This window comes from Panthera onca, chromosome X (genome assembly GCF_046562875.1).
Source record: "Panthera onca isolate mPanOnc1 chromosome X, mPanOnc1 haplotype 2, whole genome shotgun sequence".
Lineage (NCBI taxonomy): Eukaryota > Metazoa > Chordata > Mammalia > Carnivora > Felidae > Panthera > Panthera onca.
The window spans coordinates 99,716,787-99,734,814 of NC_138357.1; the positions used below are offsets into that span (position 1 = coordinate 99,716,787).

Here is an 18,028-nt window from a genome sequence, read left to right on the forward strand (position 1 = left end):
AAGTTTTGTGCCTATAAGTGATTACTATTAAGGAAATAGACTCTTGAAAAAGATGGAAAAGGCATTTAGAATTAGTCCCACTGGGAATATTGTAACTTTCCGCGTATTCCTACCTCCTGGGCATCTGATTCATGCTTCTCTCATTACAACAAACATTTATTTTAAAACTAATCATCCTTCAATTCCAGTTGCCTGTTGTGTTTTTACTTCCAAGATTTATTTCCTTTATTTGCGGGTGAGTAAATTATTATGGTCATAGGTACTATTATGAAACAACAATTAACTTGAAATCAAAACGTCAACACATAATGTGAATGGTGAATATTCTATTATTGACTTAAATCTAACTGATTCAACAATATCATACATTTTTAAATCAGAAAAGACATTAGCAAATGATAGAATTTAGTTTGTTTGGATGTGGAATTCTTTATTTTCATCAATGTTCCTTTTTTCATAAAAGCAGAAAGAGCAATTATTAGTCACAGTTTTTTGTGATAACTCTAAACCAAGAACGTTGCCACAATGCAACAAGAAATCTCAATAATGTAATACTGAATATGCCATGACCTGGAACTCTCTTTTACCTTATTAATTATCATAAATAGGAGGCAGGCCTCATTATATCATGGTTTCACTCACATCAGAACCCTTCTAGCACGGAAGTCGAGAATGGAATTATAGTAAATAGAATAAATCACTAGTATCCTTTGTTTCTGATTTTTAGAATATTTTGCCAACATTATTATGTGTGACATTGGAAAAACAGTTGGTGCATATTTCTAATCTTTTAATGATTGCTTCATAATTTTCCCTTTTCTTTTTTTTAAGTTTATTTATTTATTTATTTTGAGAGAGAGAGAGAGAGAGAGAGAATCCCAAGCAAGTTCCGCACTGTCAGGGCAGAGCCCTACTAGGCTCAAACCCACAAATCATGAGGTCATGACCTGAACTGAAGTCTGGATGTTTAACTGAGCCACCCAGGCACCCCTTTTCCTCTGCTTTCTATCTCTTCCTGTGTCTTAGAGCAGACAGGTTTAACCGGTATGCATCTGGATGCCATCCCAGGGCTGAAAGAACATTAGTAGCTGTACATCAATAGCAGTACATTTCACATGCTAAGCAAATGCAGAGATGGTACCTTTGCTGACAGACTGTGAGCAGACATGACATTTACTCATGTTCAAAGTCTAATATATGTTCAAAGTCTAGAATGTGCTCTTCTTCCCCATCTCTTCCATACTCTCTACTCTACTCCCACCATGACTCTTTTCTACTTTTCTGATGAACTTCCCAATCTCTTCCATCAGACTTTACCTTCACATTGCTGCCCCATTTTTCTGGCCTGATTCAAGCATGGGACTTATCTTTTCTTTTACTTCAGGGTATAGAGAATGACTCCTCCCTGTGTTTCTTTGGCTATACAACTCACACAGAGTCACATATCAGAGTTCTGTGGCACCAATTTTCATGGAGCTCCTATACCATGGGATGGAGTTAGAGCCTCTAGCCTTTGCCCTGCCTGAGATCTAGGGAGAGGGGGACCACAGTGACAGGTGTCCTAAAAGAGGAGGCCTCTGGCCTTTATGTGGCACTATCTAGTACAAGGCCAACAAAGGCATTGCTTCTAAGAGATTCCAAGTCCATTCTTTTAAGCTAGGAACTCTTTCTTCACAGTTCAAGGTTGACTCACATCATTTCTCAGATAGAAGTCTATTTCAATCTTCATTTCTACCTCCCTTTCTGCCCCCCATACACACTTCCCAGCCCACTTCCAGTTAATTAACTATTTTTTATAAGTTTAAAATTTTTTAAAGTTTATTTTGAAGGAGAGAGAGAGAGAGAATGCAGGAGAGGAGCAGAAAGAGAGGAAAGAGAACTCTAAGCATGCTGTGTGCTGTCAATTGTCAGCATGGAGCCCCATGTGGGTCACAAACCCATGAACCGTGAGATCATGACCTGAGCCAATATCAAGATTCAGACCTTAACCAACTGAGCCACCCAGGCACCCCTACCTATTTTTTTTTTTTTTTTGTAGTTTTCATTCAGTGTTTACTAATTGTTGGAATCCTCCACACTAGTTTTTCCATCTTTAGGGTAAATGTAAGTCCACCATCCTTTATATAATACTTTTGGGGCTAGCTGTGTTGAGGAATTCAGACTTTTTCAGATCTTTAAAGGATGGTATGGTGCATATATTGTAAATTTAGACAATACCCAACAGGGTCTATGGCTGCATATTTATTCATGCTAGATGTGGATAAACCAAAACCATAAATAGCCTCACATTAGTCTGGAACTGTTTTTTTACACCAAATGAGTATGCTACAAACTTATGAGAACAACAACAAGAAAATACTTTGTCTTGAGAGCTTTTCATATTTTATTTTATTTATTTTTTCATGTTTATTTATTCCTCAGAGAGAGAGAGAGTCAGAGCGTGAGCAGGGGAGGGACAGAGAGAGAGGGAGCCACAGAATCTGAAGCAGGCTCCAGGCTCTGAGATGTCAGCACAGAGCCCGACGTGGGGCTGGAACTCACAAACTGCAAGATCATGCCCGTTAACTGACTGAGCGAAAGCATATTTTAAAAGTAAGAATTAAGGATGGTAGATCTGTATTATGTTGTGCAAATTGTAAAAATAATTAACAGAGGAATGGAGTATTTTAGGAGAATTTGGGTTTTTGTGGTTTAAAATGTCTTATTTTTCTAATTTTGGAGTACAGAAACAATTTTGTAGGTAGTACAAAGAAAGAGATTCATTCAGTAAGCAATTGAGCACAAGCCAGAAAAATGAAGCAACAGGAGTGTGTGTTGGGGGTGGGGAGAGGTGGAGCAGCTAGGGTAGAGGTGGAGAAGGAAGGGAGCTCTAATTAGAGGAAACAAAGATAAAGAAAAATATTGGCTGGCTGGAAATAAAAATTATTAAAGGGCAGGTGATAGAACTTGGAGAAAAAAGATTTCTTTATAACTCTGAGGCATGGTCAAGAGATTTTCTTAAGTATTATTTTCAAATGTACATTATAAACCTATGAACATAAATCCAGCTAAAAGAAAAATATCACTATACTGGTCATCCCTATTAATTATTCTGGTTTTTAATTTTTCAGTGTTCCATTAATTTTCATAGAAAAGCATGTAGGCTTCTTTCTGCTTGGGAGGTTGGGAGACTGAGAAGTTTATTGGATGTTAGAGGTTAGGAACCTCAGAGGGGTCTAGGCATTCTTTTGTAAGAGCACTATATATCATAAATGAGAGGTAAGGGAAAGTTGCCAGTTTTCTAATTTCCAGATGTAAAAAAAAAACATGGGTTTTTATTTTACATTGCGCTGATTCTTATTCTCAAATCATTTGATGCTAACTCGATTGTTTCTTACATTCAAAATGTTGCTTTGGTCAAAATGTAGTCAGCCCTATGGAAAGATGTGGTTACAACAAAGATGTGGAAAGAAATTGTTAGCAACAGATAAGTATGAAATCCCTCAGTGCCAAGGACAGTGTTTCAATAAAAGAGAGAAGACATTTCTTTCATTCTTTAGTTTAGATGTAAACCACTATTTTGGGTTTCTACCAAATTTTCCAGATGGTGAAAGATCTGGGAACATCCCCATCCCCAATGGTCTATTCAATAAATTGCTTCTTTTATAGGAAAAATGGAAAGTAGTCAAAGAGATACAATAAACACACACAAGCACAAGCACAAGCTGAACTAGTCAATTACAGAACTGGAAAGTCAATTTGTAGGGGTGTTTATTCCTCACATATAGAAAAACAAACAAACGAGTGAGTGAATCTCATTAAGAACAGGGGCTAGGTCTTATTGGCTCGAATCCTCAGTTCGAACAGTACGTGTGCAATAAATATATGTAGATTGATTGCCTAAGGATATGCCACTTTTCCTATGTCAGGCCCTGGGCTGGGTATTGCGGAGCACAGGAACAGGTTAATGACCTGGGAGGGATTCAGATCCAACTTGGCACAGTGCAAAGCCGAATGAAAAAAGGTTTTAGTCAACACGCAATCAAACAACAGAGCAGCAGAAAAGCAAGTAAGGTTTACTTCACAATTTGCAGCTCTCATCCCCGTTTTAGCGCCTGCGCTCCCAGAGCAATTGCCCTTCATAGGGGGCGCAAAAGGACGTGAGCCCAGAGAATAGAAGCGGCAGCAGGACTGTGGGAAAGTTAGGAAATAGGAAAAACTGCGGGGTTCCTGGGTCCAAGACTGAGTTCGTCCTGGGTTTGAAAAGAAAACTAAAATGTCTTTTGTCACTTTTCTCCTCCTTCCTTCAAATCCCCCGGGAGGAGAAATTGGATGGGGGGAGGACGAAGTTCTCATCAGAGAGACACAGAGTACCGTTCTTTGTTGTAACAGCCACAGCCCAAGAAACGTATGGATTCACAGCTGACGCCTTCCAGAAAAGGACCCACCCAGGCTCCCTGAGAAAAGGAAACCCACGTGACCGTAGGGGGGGTGGGGGGAAGTGAGGCGACCCCGGAGCCAGAACGGCCCGGGGCGGGGCCGGAGACCAAGCTGCTGCAAGGAATTGTCCCGCGTAGCCGGTCGTAGGTGAAGGGCTCGCACCAGGCTCGGCGAGTGCCGGACACCGTGGAGGAGACAACTCGTTCCGCGCGCGCCACGCAAGGGGGTTCTTAGAAGTGGGACCGGCTTCGTGCACTGCCCAGGGCCGGGGCGCTCGCGAGCCTCTGGCTCCTGGAGCCCGGAGCCTGGAGCCGGAGCTTGACACCGCCCGGGTGCGGACTCACCGCCCCTCCTCGCTCGTCACCGCCTCCCGCAGCCTGGGGCGGGGCCGGGGCGGAGCGAGCCGAACCGCGCCGGGGCGGAGCGGGCGCCGGCAGAGCGCGGCGCGGGGCTGGCGGCGAAGGTCCGCGGCGGAATCGCCGTAGCTGCCGCTGCCGAAGACCCCCCACCCGGGCCGGCAGCCCCCGCAGACCCACCTTCCCGGTGCGCGGCGGCTCCGCTGCTTCCCTCCAGAGGAGGTCGGGCTCCCCGCTCTCCGGACCCGCCTGGCGACCTCGCCTCCGGCGGGGCGGGCGGCCGCGGCGCCCGGGGCATGGCTTCGGCGGGCAGCGGCATGGAGGAGGTGCGCGTGTCGGTGCTGACCCCGCTGAAGCTGGTCGGGCTGGTGTGCATCTTCCTGGCGCTGTGTCTGGACCTGGGGGCCGTGCTGAGCCCGGCCTGGGTCACGGCCGACCACCAGTACTACCTGTCCCTGTGGGAGTCCTGCCGGAAACCCGCCAGCTTGGACATCTGGCACTGCGAGTCCACGCTCAGCAGCGGTGAGGGCCCGGCGCGCCGCGACCCCTGCCTCCCGCCCCGCACCAACCCGCGCCCCACTGCCCGGACGGCCACCGCCTCTCCGCCCCTCCCCAACCTTCTGGGTCCCCTACCCTTGTCCGCCCCGCTCCAGCCTGCCCCTTCGGGGACCCTGGGGCTGCAGCCGCCTCCCTGATGGCCACCCCTCGCCTCTCCTCCGTCCGGGCCGCCAGACCCAATGCGACGTCCCACGCCCTCTCCGTCCTCCCGTGGCCATTCCTCGGGCTCTGGAGTAACACGTATGCTATTTGGGGTCATTGTTATCATTTAAGGCGAGAACCGTGTGGCTGTGTTAAAAACGCAACGCCTTCAACACTCTCTTTAAAAAAAAAAAAAAAAAAAAAAAAAAGACCAGCATAAACGCCCCAACTCCACCGAGACGCTGTGGGTTCTCTGCTCGCTCTTCCCCACTCTATTCTCCCTCCACTCTCAAGGAGGAATTTGCCCGAGTTTACCTCTTCGTGCCCACGTTTCTGCCAGCTCTACTCCACTTTGTCTGGGTTTTCCCCAAGGAGTTGCGGTTTGGGTTTTATTTCCTTAAATTTTTGAGGGATGTGGAAAGTTGGAAGACAGGCGTAATTTCCTTTCCTTTTTTGGTGACACGTCGTTGGTTGTGAGTTGCCCTTCTTTTCCTCTCCGAATACCTCCTCTCTCCTCCAGACCTTTCTTTCTCTTCTCCATGAGCTACTTACAGATGCCTGGAAAGTTGTGGCGTATTGAGCTAGTACTGGAAACGGCAAATGGATGAGGTGCAGGGTGGAAAAAAGGATAGTCACTGGGGTTTCCCAGCCTCAGGGGGAATTTACTCTCCTTGACCCCCACTTGCCTTCCCTTGAGCCCCGGTTATGCCCTTAGCAGAAATCTTCCAACTTCCGATTTCTTGCAGCAAACCCCTTTTCCTTGCTAATCTTGATTCTTCAGCTGCTGGGGTCAGTGCTGAGAAAGAGTAATAAAGGCAGAGGACCTGCCCGTGATTTTACCCACTTACCCACAGGCACCCCCCAAGAAACCGATTAAATTCCTTCCTGACAGTTTGTCTTCTCTGGGACTATTTATGAAGCTTTCCTGGAAACGTTTCAAGTTCCAAGAAAGTTGAAATAGCACAAATGCCACACAAATCCGTTTTACTTTTGTCTTTGGTTTCTTGTTTTAAAAAGATTAGTTCACTTGGTTAAGTTTCTTCCATAAATTTAATTTTCTGTTTACAAAAGGCTTTTTCTTTGATTTCAAAATTTCCATTGACGGGTTTCGTCTTTGTTGTTTAATTCACTGTGGAGGGGACTGGTTGGCAGCAGGAGGTCAACATTTAGGTCTTCTAATTCTTTCAGGGTTGGTTGTTTACAACTAAAGATAAAATAAATTGGTAAAATGCCTTTCTCCAGTAACCAGGGGATCCAAATAAACTTTGGAGAGAATATCTTTTCTTTGCCCTCTCCAATAGAAATGGAAATTTATGTAGGAATGCCAGCTTCAGCTTGTCTCCTTAGCAACGTGAATCTTTTGCCCCTTTCTCCTGTCTCCTGAAATAATAGCCCCCTGATTGCATAAAGACTTTTCAGATAGGTTAGAGAAACCAGCTTCTACTCCTATTTTCTTTTCAGACCTGTACGCTTTTCTCTTGGCCAGGAATGCAGGGAATGGGGAGAAGCCAGCTCTAGTTTGTTGAACGGTATGCAGTGTTTGCTAATCTTCGCTTAATTGCCTCCATACCCCTTATCTCAGCTTTTTCTCCTCCCTGGGCAAGGAAATAGGGAGACCCAAGCTTAATGCCAATGTAGTGATAAGAGGTCTGTCTACAAGGTAGAAATTGGAGGCAGGTACCGTTGCTGTCCGCCCCCCCCCCCCCCCCCCGCCACTCCCGTTATTCTACCCTTTTGCTGAAACTCACACCACAGCATTTATTTCTATCTGGGTTCCTGAAAATCAGCTTCAGTTTTATTTTGCTTAAAATAGTTTTCATCCCAGAAAAAGTATAGTTGGTGAGCAAATGAGGTGGGAGGCATAGAGATGGTTTTGTCTGAAGCTAACTGGAACAAGTTCTTGACTTTCTTTATGTAGTAGCAGTTCATTTTTCCTCTCCAAGGTGGTGGGTGGGGGGTGCAGGAGGAAAGGAAACAAAATATGGAAAATTGCTCCATCTCCCCACTTTACAAAATGTGCTTTCTTAAAATGTTCTGTGAACTTGAACGTTCTATCCACAAATGTTTTGAAATGAAGAGGGAAGCTTGAATTGAAAGGAGCAATTTTCTTGCCTGTTCCAAAGGGCAGGCAGCTTAGTCTGTTTGCTGTGTGGAGTAGCAGAAAGCAGGGAGGGAAATGTCTTCTCTGAAGATTTTAAGAGATCCACTTCATTGTCTCTTGAATTACCTCGAGAGGAACCACCAAGGACAGTTTTACCGAAGGCCCTTCACCAGCATCTTCAGGGCTTAATTAAAAACCTTTGTCTTAATTAGAATTAAAACTGCTATGAAGAGGCAAGCTTGTATTTACAGAAGGGAAATTTCAGGAATGTTTCTACTGACGACAATATGTCCTAGTTAGGCCCAGTTCCTAGGGAAACTTTCCCCTCAGCCGTTATTTTTAAAGCTGCGTTTTAATTTTAGTACCAAATATGCATTGTTTGCTGCTTATACCCGTTTTATGGTTTTAAGCGAAAGCAGAAACATGCCTTTTGTGTGCTGGTCTGTTGAAGGCTGCGTCAGCATTTCTAGTAGGAACCAGTAATCCGGTGTCAGTCAACTGTAATGCTTTTCTCTGGTGTTCCAGTTCAGTGTATGGGGGACAGTCCAGGCGTTCATCCAAAGCTATAAGTTTTGCAAAAGGACAGGTGAGAGGACAGGCTAATAGACTGTCATTCGCTGTGGAAACAAATAATAATAAAGTATGCTTGTTAGGAAGTTTAGAATAGGTAGTACTCACATGCCGGCCACAGAATTTCTAAAGATAGTTTTCCCCACTACTGATTTTGGCAGCCTTTTAATAAATCTTTAATCCTGTGTTTTTTTAAATGGCAGTCATATTTGTGGCTTTTGCTTAGTCACATTTAGTTTTGATAACTTTGCTTTAGAATACAGTTGTGAGGGTTTCACAGCCACAGCCATTACAAAAGAATCCTTAGTGCAAATCCAAGTGGTTGCAGAGTGCTGATCCCTAAACTCCACATCACACATACTATGTAACCTCTAGGGTGGTTTTATGTTTCTTCTTGAAAATTTATAAATATGTATAGCTATTTCATATAAAGCAGATTGCTTTTTTTGATGTCTGTGTGATTTATTGACTAAGCAAAAAGCAAGGACATGCAGATGGCCAAATGAACACGTTTTACTGAGAGTGATTTTAGGATATAACAAGTGCATTTATCCATCTTTCCATCTACAAAATCTATCCAGCTTTTTCATCCATGAAATACTTGATCAAATAGTGCCTTTTTCAAGGAATATTGTTAACATCATTGTGCACTGTCCTAAAAATAGCTACATTTGTAGCATGAGTCACTGGCAGTTTTGAAATGGCAGTGCACTGTGTGCTAATAACAGGTGAATATTATTATTTTTAGTTGACAAGAAGTTTTCTTAAGAGTGCTATATATGTAGCTCATTTTCTTAAAACTGTAGTATAAAATTCTACTTTAAAAGGCAATATAAGAAAACCCGTCTTAGGTCGTAGTTTACAATAAACCAAACTACCTAAACACCTGCAAATCTTAGAAAATCAGAGGTATAGTGATCCTGAATTCAGTTGTATATCATCCGTGCATATTTTGAATCCATACGTTCATTGGGAAAGAGAATTTTATTGGGAAACCTCACAATGTGATGTACTCCAGGAAAGGTTCAGCTTGTTGCTTGGTATGAGTTGATATTGATGAGTGTTTACAAATAGCTCCTCAAGCCTGGAGGTCAGGATGGTTAGATATTCTTCTGGCTTTCCGAAAAAGTACTTAAGTAGAACAAATGCAGTTTTATTTAACCTGCACAGGATAGATGGGTGGAAAAGTATATGAAGAGTAGCACTCAGCACCAAAACTTTCTCAATAAACTGAAGAAAACCAGGTATTACTTCTTTCACGATCTTCATGATGATTTTCTTTTAACGTCTCCTAAGATTTTCAAGCTCCCAAGATTGACTTTTACAGAGGACGTTTTAATTTGTGGGCAGATATAGTTCCTCTTTTGCTCACATTTATAGAATGATTGTAATCTCCAGGGAACCATTTAGATCAGTCTTTGTCAACAAAGGGATTTGATGAGTGTGTGAGAAGCCTTGCCTTTCATAAACCATTTCACAATAAAACCAAAACAAACAAAGGCATATCTCAAGCAATAGATTTTTCCTGCTGTCATAAATATATTTTAGGAATTTCTTTCAAGTTTCTGTTAATAGTAAGACCACTTAGCAAGACCATAGATACATCCAGTACTACTAGATATATTAGTGAAAAGGATTGTAGATGCTTCAAAATAACTCCCTGGAATACGTCACCTAAATACCACTGTAAACTTGTCTATGAACAATGCTAAATTATAACTTAATCCTGTGAGAGGGCAGAGTAGTGTTGTGGACAATACATAAAACTTTGGATTCAAACTGCCCTGAACTTGGCCACTTGACCAGTCATGTGAATTCATACAATTTAATGTCCTCAAATGGTTTGTCATTAAGATTATATAGGTAAAAGTACCTGCTCATTAGGGTTGTGTTTCCTCCTTATTATGTATTCAGAAAAACAAACCCAAATATTGCAGATTTTTTTTGGATAATTGAGGAGCCCCTCTACTTAAAAGGTAAACTATCTTTGCATTGAATAATGAAGTGTGCTGTTAGTTTTGATTTTAAATTTTGCTATGGATTACCAAGCATTTAACATTGATCTTGGTAGATCATGATCACACAACTCTTTTCTAATAGCTACCTATTTTGTCAGTAGCGTTACACAGCAGACATCTCAATTATTCCCAGTGTCACTGTAAACTTGCAAGGTAGCTAATGTTATCCCTATATGTTATTGAAGAGATCAGGTGTTTTTATAAGTTTACCAAGTTTTCAGTCAGTGGTAAAGACAGGTTTTTTTCTGGGTTTTTATAAATTTACCAACTTTTCAATCAGTGGTAGAGACAGATTTTTTTCCAAAAGAGTACCGGTTATTAATGCTGGGAAACAAACCACCCCCAAAGTTAGTAGTATAAAACAACAATCATTTTATTATGCTCATGACTTCTGTGGGCCAAGAATTCAGATAGGACATAATGAGGATGGTTTATCTGGGCTCTGGGATATCTGGGGGCATAGCTGAGGGTGACTTGAATGGCTGGGGACTGGAACATCTGGAACTGCAGGATCCTCTTCCAAATGGTTTCACTGGGTTTGGAGCCTTGGTGGAAATGGCTGGGAGACTGGATTCCCCGGGGACTAGCCTTCTGTCTACAAATAGAGAACTTCTACCCTCTCTAGGTGGTTTATAGTCTTTGGTTTATAGTCTCAAATGACCGAGCCTCAAACCAATTAAGAATCTGGACCTAATCTGCTACTTCATATTGTTGATAAGATTTTAGTTTTTTTTTTTTTTTTTTAAATTTTTTTTTAACATTTATTTATTTTTGAGACAGAGAGAGACAGAGCATGAACGGGGAAGGGTCAGAGAGAGGGAGACACAGATTTTGAAACAGGCTCCAGGCTCTGAGCTGTCAGCACAGAGCCTGACGCGGGGCTCGAACTCACGGAGCGCGAGATCATGACCTGAGGCGAAGTCGGCCGCTTAACCGACTGAGCCACCCAGGCGCCCCTAGTTTTTTTAAAGAAAGTTGTGTATGAGTCTGATGAGATACATGCTTTGTACGTGGACCCTAAAATGTTAAAATTTAAGACAGGAGCCATGTTTTGTAGTGCTAGAAAGGTATTGGAGTTGCAGCATTGTTTTTTGTTTGCTTGTTTTTCCCTTGTTTTAATAACATAATTCTTTTCCTGATAATTGCCCATATACTGAGTTGCAGAATCATAGCACATTTGGGGTAGAAAATATTTCAAAATTCTTAAAAAAATTTTTTTGATGTTTATTTATTTTTGAGAGAGAGAGACAAGAGTGTGAGCAGGGGAAGGACAAAGAGAGAGGAAGACACAGAATCCGAAGCAGGCTCCAGGCTCTGAGTTGTCAGCACAGAGCTTGACACGGGGTTATAACTCACAAACTGTGAGATCATGACCTGAGCCGAAATCAAGAGTTGGTCGCTCAACCGACTGAGTTACCCAGACACCCCTAGATGTCTACTTTTTTATAAGATTATTTATCATCCAAGATTTGATTTCACAAAGAATTTAAGGTCTTCAAATAGACTCATGTTGATAAGTCTGTTAAGTTTTAGATGTTAATTATCATTAAATTTACACTGTTGTCATGACTAGTCCTTAAAAATCAACAAAACTTGTTTTTCTTTATTTTTTTAAATTTTTTTTTAACGTTTATTTATTTTTGAGACAGAGAGAGACAGAGCATGAACAGGGGAGGGGCAGAGAGAGAGGGAGACACAGAATCGGAAGCAGGCTCCAGGCTCTGAGCCGTCAGCACAGAGCCCGACGCGGGGCTCGAACTCACGGACCGCGAGATCATGACCTGGGCTGAAGTCGGCCGCTTAACCGACTGAGCCACCCAGGCGCCCCAAAACTTGTTTTTCTTTAAATTTCTCCATGATAGGATACTTTATTTTCATTTTTTATTATTTTTTTTATTTTGAGAGAGACAGAGCATGAGTCGGTGGGGGGGGTGGTGGACAGAGAGAGAGGGAGACACAGAATCTGAAGCAGATTCCAGGCTCTGAACTGTCAGCACAGAGCCTGACATAGGGCTTGAATTCACCACTGTGAGATCATGACCTGAGCTGAGGTCAGATGCTCAACCAACTGAGCCACCCAGGCGCCCCTGTGATAGAATACTTTAAAACATCTGTTTAATTCTACTTTGAATCACAATTGAAAAATATGTGGAAGGCAGTCATGTAAGTTTCTTAAATTGATTAAATGAATATAAATTTCACTAGATCAAGTTTTTACTGCATTCTGACCTTATTTTTAAAAAGATACATTTACTTATCAAAAGAGATGGATTTTTCCTTAGAATTTCATCCTTATATGTGAAAGGCACTGACAGCTAAATCTTACCGGTCTTTTCAAAGTATTGGATCATCTCCCTTGAAAATTAGACAAGGACACCATTCCTTACCCTTTTTTGCTTCTATATTTGTGTGGGATTTTAAGACACTAGTACATCATCACTTTTCTATTCTGTTGTAGTCTTCGTTCTTTTGGCACCAAAGACTCCCATTAAAAAAGAAAACAAAACAGAAAACCTATAAAAATGAGGCCTCCATGGCTCCCAGAGCACCGAAAAAAAAAAAAAAAAAACAAAAAACCTAGGAGATTATTTTTGTCTCTACTAGCTTATTAACTGGGAGATTTTAAATGATAGTTTAATGAGGCATGTTTCAACACGTCACCTATCAATTCTCTTTTCAAAATATATGTTTATTAGCAAGAAGATGTTTAAACACAGAAGTTGGGGTCCCCGAGCGACATGACATATCCTTAAATGTGTTTAAAGGCACACCCACAAACAACTCAAATTTCCATCAAAAGGTGTTTTATTGCTCTCATGTTTTAAGGTCCCTAAACCAAAAGTTGATCAAAATGTTGCCATAATACTTTGTGAATGCAACCTGGTGTCTATTCCTAGCACCATTAGGTGACTTAAGGAGAGAAATGATCTTTCCTCTTTCTTAAGGTCTCACACGAACCCAAAGTTAACTTTGTTAAAATATAGTCATTGACTTAATAGCAGGGAGTAGGCATTATCCTGGTACAGTTAGCCAGTTAGCTAGCGCTGTGCCAGGTAGTGATGGTGAAGTGATGAATGAAACACTTTCCTTCAAACAAATTAACAAATTCATATAAATGTACAAACTAATGTAAAGGAGGAAATGTTAGTTCAACTTCTGCAGAGGGATAGAAGAGATTTCCTCTAAAGAAGTTTGGTAACAGGAAACCACTAACTTACTAGTTTTATCCCTCCCATATTTACTAAGAAGGTATCTTAATACTGATCATGGGTGACTGTCTAGTTGTCTTCCATCTACCTTTTGACTGTTAATAGCTACTCTAAACCCATCACAGATTTTTAGTTGATTAGAGGAAGATCGAGTACTGATTGGCAGGCAGCGAGCAGTTTACTGTCCCACTGCAGTGCAGGTCATGATCTCACAGTTCAGGAGTTTGAGTTGGGGAGGGGGTGGGGGAGGGAGAGAGAGAGAGAGAGAGAAAAAGAGAAAGAGACCTCTTGACCTGAGCCGAAGTCGGACGCTTAACTCTCTCTCTTTCTCTTTCTCTCTCTCTCTCTTTCTCTTTCTCTCTCGCTCTCCTTCTTTCTCTCTCTCGCTCTCTCTCTCTCTCTCTCCTCTCTCTCTCTCTTCCCCACGTGTCCTCGTCCGTGTGCGGGTCTTCTTCCTGCTTTTCCAGATAATTATCCAAGTTTTCTAAATCGCAAAATTGCAACCTTCGTAGGTTTTTTCCTAAGAGTAGGGAAGGAAAAATGTTCATTGTAACTCATCACAACTCTATGGAAATACCATGATTAGGAATTACTATTGAGAAATACCAGTACCTGTTAGATAATATTAGTTACCATCAAATGTTAATGAAAGCTTTCTAACATGGTAAGAAACAACAGTCCTTAGTGGTGATGGTGTAGTTTTGTTTTTTGTTTTCTTTTTTATCTAAATTCTGAAACATGCTTTAAAAGAAGGGCTTTTTGCTAAGCACTGTATATAATGGTCTTATTTTGGGGAAAAGACCCCATATGTTATGGTATTTAGATGATAAATTGCATTTTCACCAAATTTTCTAAGAGAATTCTGTGAAGCAGCTAAAACGACCCTTTATTTGTTAAAGAAAAGGAGATGTGTATTCTTCTAACATCAACACAAAATAATTCAAGAGACTTGAACGAAGCTGTCATAAATTGAAAATTTGTAACTTGTCTGGCACTTTTGGACAACCAGAGTTTAATAGAATTTTGGCAAAATTGACCTGCACTTTGGTCATTAAAGTTGTTGCATCACTTATTTGCGCGGTTACCCAGGGGTCGTTTATGTGCTTAAAATCAGGTTCGCCCTGCAGTTTGACACATTTTTTAATTTATAAATTGTCCTGAAGAGTAGGACTCTAATTTGTATCATTGCAACTTGATTGACACCGTACCTCAAGTAGGTCCTTTTCTAAAATTCCATTTCACTTTGCACAGCACATGGCAGTGTCTATACTGTCATTTTGTAAAAGACACATAGTTGTTTGCTTTAAACATCTGTTTGCACGTGAAGAATGTTAGATTTGCTATTACTTACTTGAAGAGACATTGTCATTTTAATTATTGAAATGAGAATCCGAATTCTTCTTTTCCCGCCTTTGTTTGTGTCTACGTCTCATGGAGTAGCAGGAAATTAATGCAACACTGACGGATTTAGGTCAGAATGCAATTTAGCCAAGAAAACAAAGTTTCAACTCCCTCAGTAATGCTTTTGGTTTTCCACTTCATTTGCCACATGCAGACTAAAAAACTCAAGTATATCATTTGATACTTCTGGAAATATTTTGGCTGCTAAGTCAATAGTTATTTTCCTTTTCCACAAAATAACAGCACCATTTCAATTCAATTTTTCATATATGAGGATATGGGCTTATTGTCCAACTCGGAAGTATATAGCATTAATCTCAAAATAAATTCTTAAAGTACAATTGATGGAAATAATTAAATGCCATAATTTCTAATGAGATGAGCTATTCGGGAAAAAGACACGGCCTTCTGTGAAGAAATGGAGATGTTGGAGAATTTGGGTTTGACATGTTATTCTGTAACGGGAGCTTTTTTTCCTCTTAAATAAGTATAAACCATCCCATTATTTCCAGTTCCTGATAATAAAATGGAATTGGCAATAGTGAGTTTGCTTTCTGAGCTCTCACCAATGTAATGAAAAGAACTTTAAATGTTTGGCTATAAATATGTCCTACAAGTGAATAAAAACTATCTGGATGAACCGAAGGTTTGAGTTGAATAATACAGCTAATGTGGGTGAATTAGGGAGGATTTAGGGATGACCTGTGAGGTGGTATCAAGATGATAGGGAAAGATCATTCTCTCTTCAAGGTTGAACGGTAAATGATTTTGATTGTACGAACGGATATCATTTTGATTAATGTAACTCTTTTTGGAAAACTCAAAGGTGAAAATAAAAGTGACTGGCAAATTTGAATGTGATTATAAAAGTTATTTTTTTAACAATCAGTATTTTAATTTGGGATGAGAACTGTTGAACAGTGATACCCCTATATTAAAACATTAAAATACATTTAGGAAAATACTACCCACGGGAACAGTGGGAGTTGAATTTATAAGGTTAAAAATCTGTTTCTTCGTTGCTTTTTAAATTTTACCTAATTTCCTAGAAGAAGTGACAATTGTGTGCTCAGGGATTTACAGAAGGTAGAACAAATTTCAGTGTATAAGCAATACCTACAGAGGTAAATAAATTAGGCAGTGTTTGACAAGTTAAAGGTTTTGAAATAAGGTGGGTGGAGGAAAGCTTTAGGCACTGGTGTGGTGCCTTTGACCTTGGTTCAAAAGTATGGAAGGTGTATTTCATTAAGATTTTGCCTTTACTGAAAAATGGAAGTAGATTTGACCACAAATTCCCTAAAGGGATGTGAATTCTCCAATTTGGCAATTATGATGTGGCCCATAGAATTTTCATAATGCAGCAGCAATTTCAGACCAGTCTCCTGTATTAGACTGTAAAGTAAGTCAGCACAATTCTGCAGAATACTAAAGCATTTATAGACATTGGAAACTCTGGTGCCAGCTAATAAAAATACCTTGAAAGAGGACTTGAATTTAGTTCCTGAGTTGCATATTAATGCTGGACTTGATGTTATGGCATAAGGACTGCCCAGTTTTTATTCTGTAACTGTAGGGGAAAGTATAACATTATATATATTCATTCCTATTATATTTTTCCTTTTTTTTCTGGTGGAAAAAGCACTATTAGAGAAGCACATGCTTATCTTGAGCATTGGCTTTCATAGGTGCACTTCCAATACCTTCTGTGTATCATTGTGTCAGTTTGGCCAAAATATAGTAGTTCCCCACCACCCTTATCTGTGTGGGATATGTTCCAAGACCCCCAGTGAATGCCTGAAACTGTGGGTAGTACTGAACCCTAGATATACTATGTTTTTTCCTATTTACATATACCTGTGATAAAGTTTAATTTTTAACTTAGACACAGTAAGAGATTAGCAACAATAACTAAGATTATAAAACTGAAGAGTTATAACAATATACTATAATAAAAGTTACGTAAATGCGAGCTCTCTCTCAGAATATTGTATTGTGCTGTACTCATCCTTGTGATGATATGAGATGATAAAATGCCTACATGATGAAATGAAGTGAGGTGAATGATACAGGCACTAACATAGCCTTAGGCTACTTTTGACCTTCTGATGATCCCTTAGGAGGAGGATCCTCTGCTTCCAGACTGGACTGCCTTTGACCCCGGGTAACTGAAACCATGGAAAGCGGAACTGCAGATGAGGGGGACTACTATACTCCCCTTATACCATGGCAGCCTCATTTTAGGTTTGATTCGATACATCTCAGCCCATTTGAGTCCTCACTGGTTCCTAGACCAAGGAGGTACATTTTGTCATCAAAACTCATTACCACTTGTTCTCAGAGATCTTGGAAACCAAACTCACATTTCAAATCAACTGGCGTGACAGTGAACAATGACCAGTTTTAATTGTGCAGAGCACTGCAATTTGTAAAATATCACCAACAGCCATTGCGGTTCTGTGGCGCTGGTTTGTGTTCACTGCTCCACGACAGTGTCGGTTCATCATTTATAAAAATGTGTAAAACTAACGCAGAGTAATAAATCTCTAAGTAGTCTCAACACATCACCTGACTAAATGCTGTGAGGGCTATAAAATTGTGGAATTAAGATTGATATAGAAATTAACCAATTATGAGAACTTAAAATAGATGATTTTTTTTAAAGAAATGGGGCTGAAAATTGACAATTTTATGACGTTTTAATTTGTTTTGCAAACACTATATGGGATAGCAAGTATTTGTGGCCTGCAAACCTTCTAATGGATAAACCATTAGTGTAGAGACAAGTTTTCTGGTCACTTATTATACTATTACCATAAAATTGTTCAAGTTCTGTAGTATATATCTTGTTAAATCTACATTTGGTAAATAAGTAAATATATGTGTACACATGAAGCCCAACGTATATTATTTTAATGGCCATTAGTAGGTATCTCTAAAACTATTTTTCAGTTTTTTATAATCCCCCATATTCTAGTGTCATTCAGCAACAAAGAAGAAATGGTATCAGGCCGATCTACATAGCCCCTGACTGTAGCTCACCCGTAAAGTAGGCCGGTCCTAATATGTGGACAATGGATTCTAGCTGTTGACAGAAAGAGACAGTGTTCTCAGCTCCAGGGTACCTAGTGATGAACTGTGAAAAGTGCCCTAGGTCTTACTGACTATGGCAGCCATATTGAATCACTTTTTCAGCTTCCTGATTGATGTTCAACTGATCATCGAGTTAAAGCTTTGGTCCTGGGCAACCTGCCTGAG

At 40.6% G+C, this 18,028-nt stretch overlaps 1 protein-coding gene across 1 annotated transcript in view; it reads left to right on the top strand.

Moving 5' to 3' along the window:
- Positions 1 to 4,963: 4,963 nt before the first annotated feature.
- Positions 4,964 to 18,028, top strand: part of TMEM47 (transmembrane protein 47) — a 30,534-nt gene continuing 17,469 nt past the window's right edge. The window contains exon 1 of the mRNA XM_081794144.1: positions 4,964 to 5,297. Within this exon, the coding sequence (XP_081650270.1) occupies positions 5,072 to 5,297 (226 nt within the window). The 5' untranslated portion in view covers positions 4,964 to 5,071. The remainder of the gene's footprint in view (positions 5,298 to 18,028) is intronic.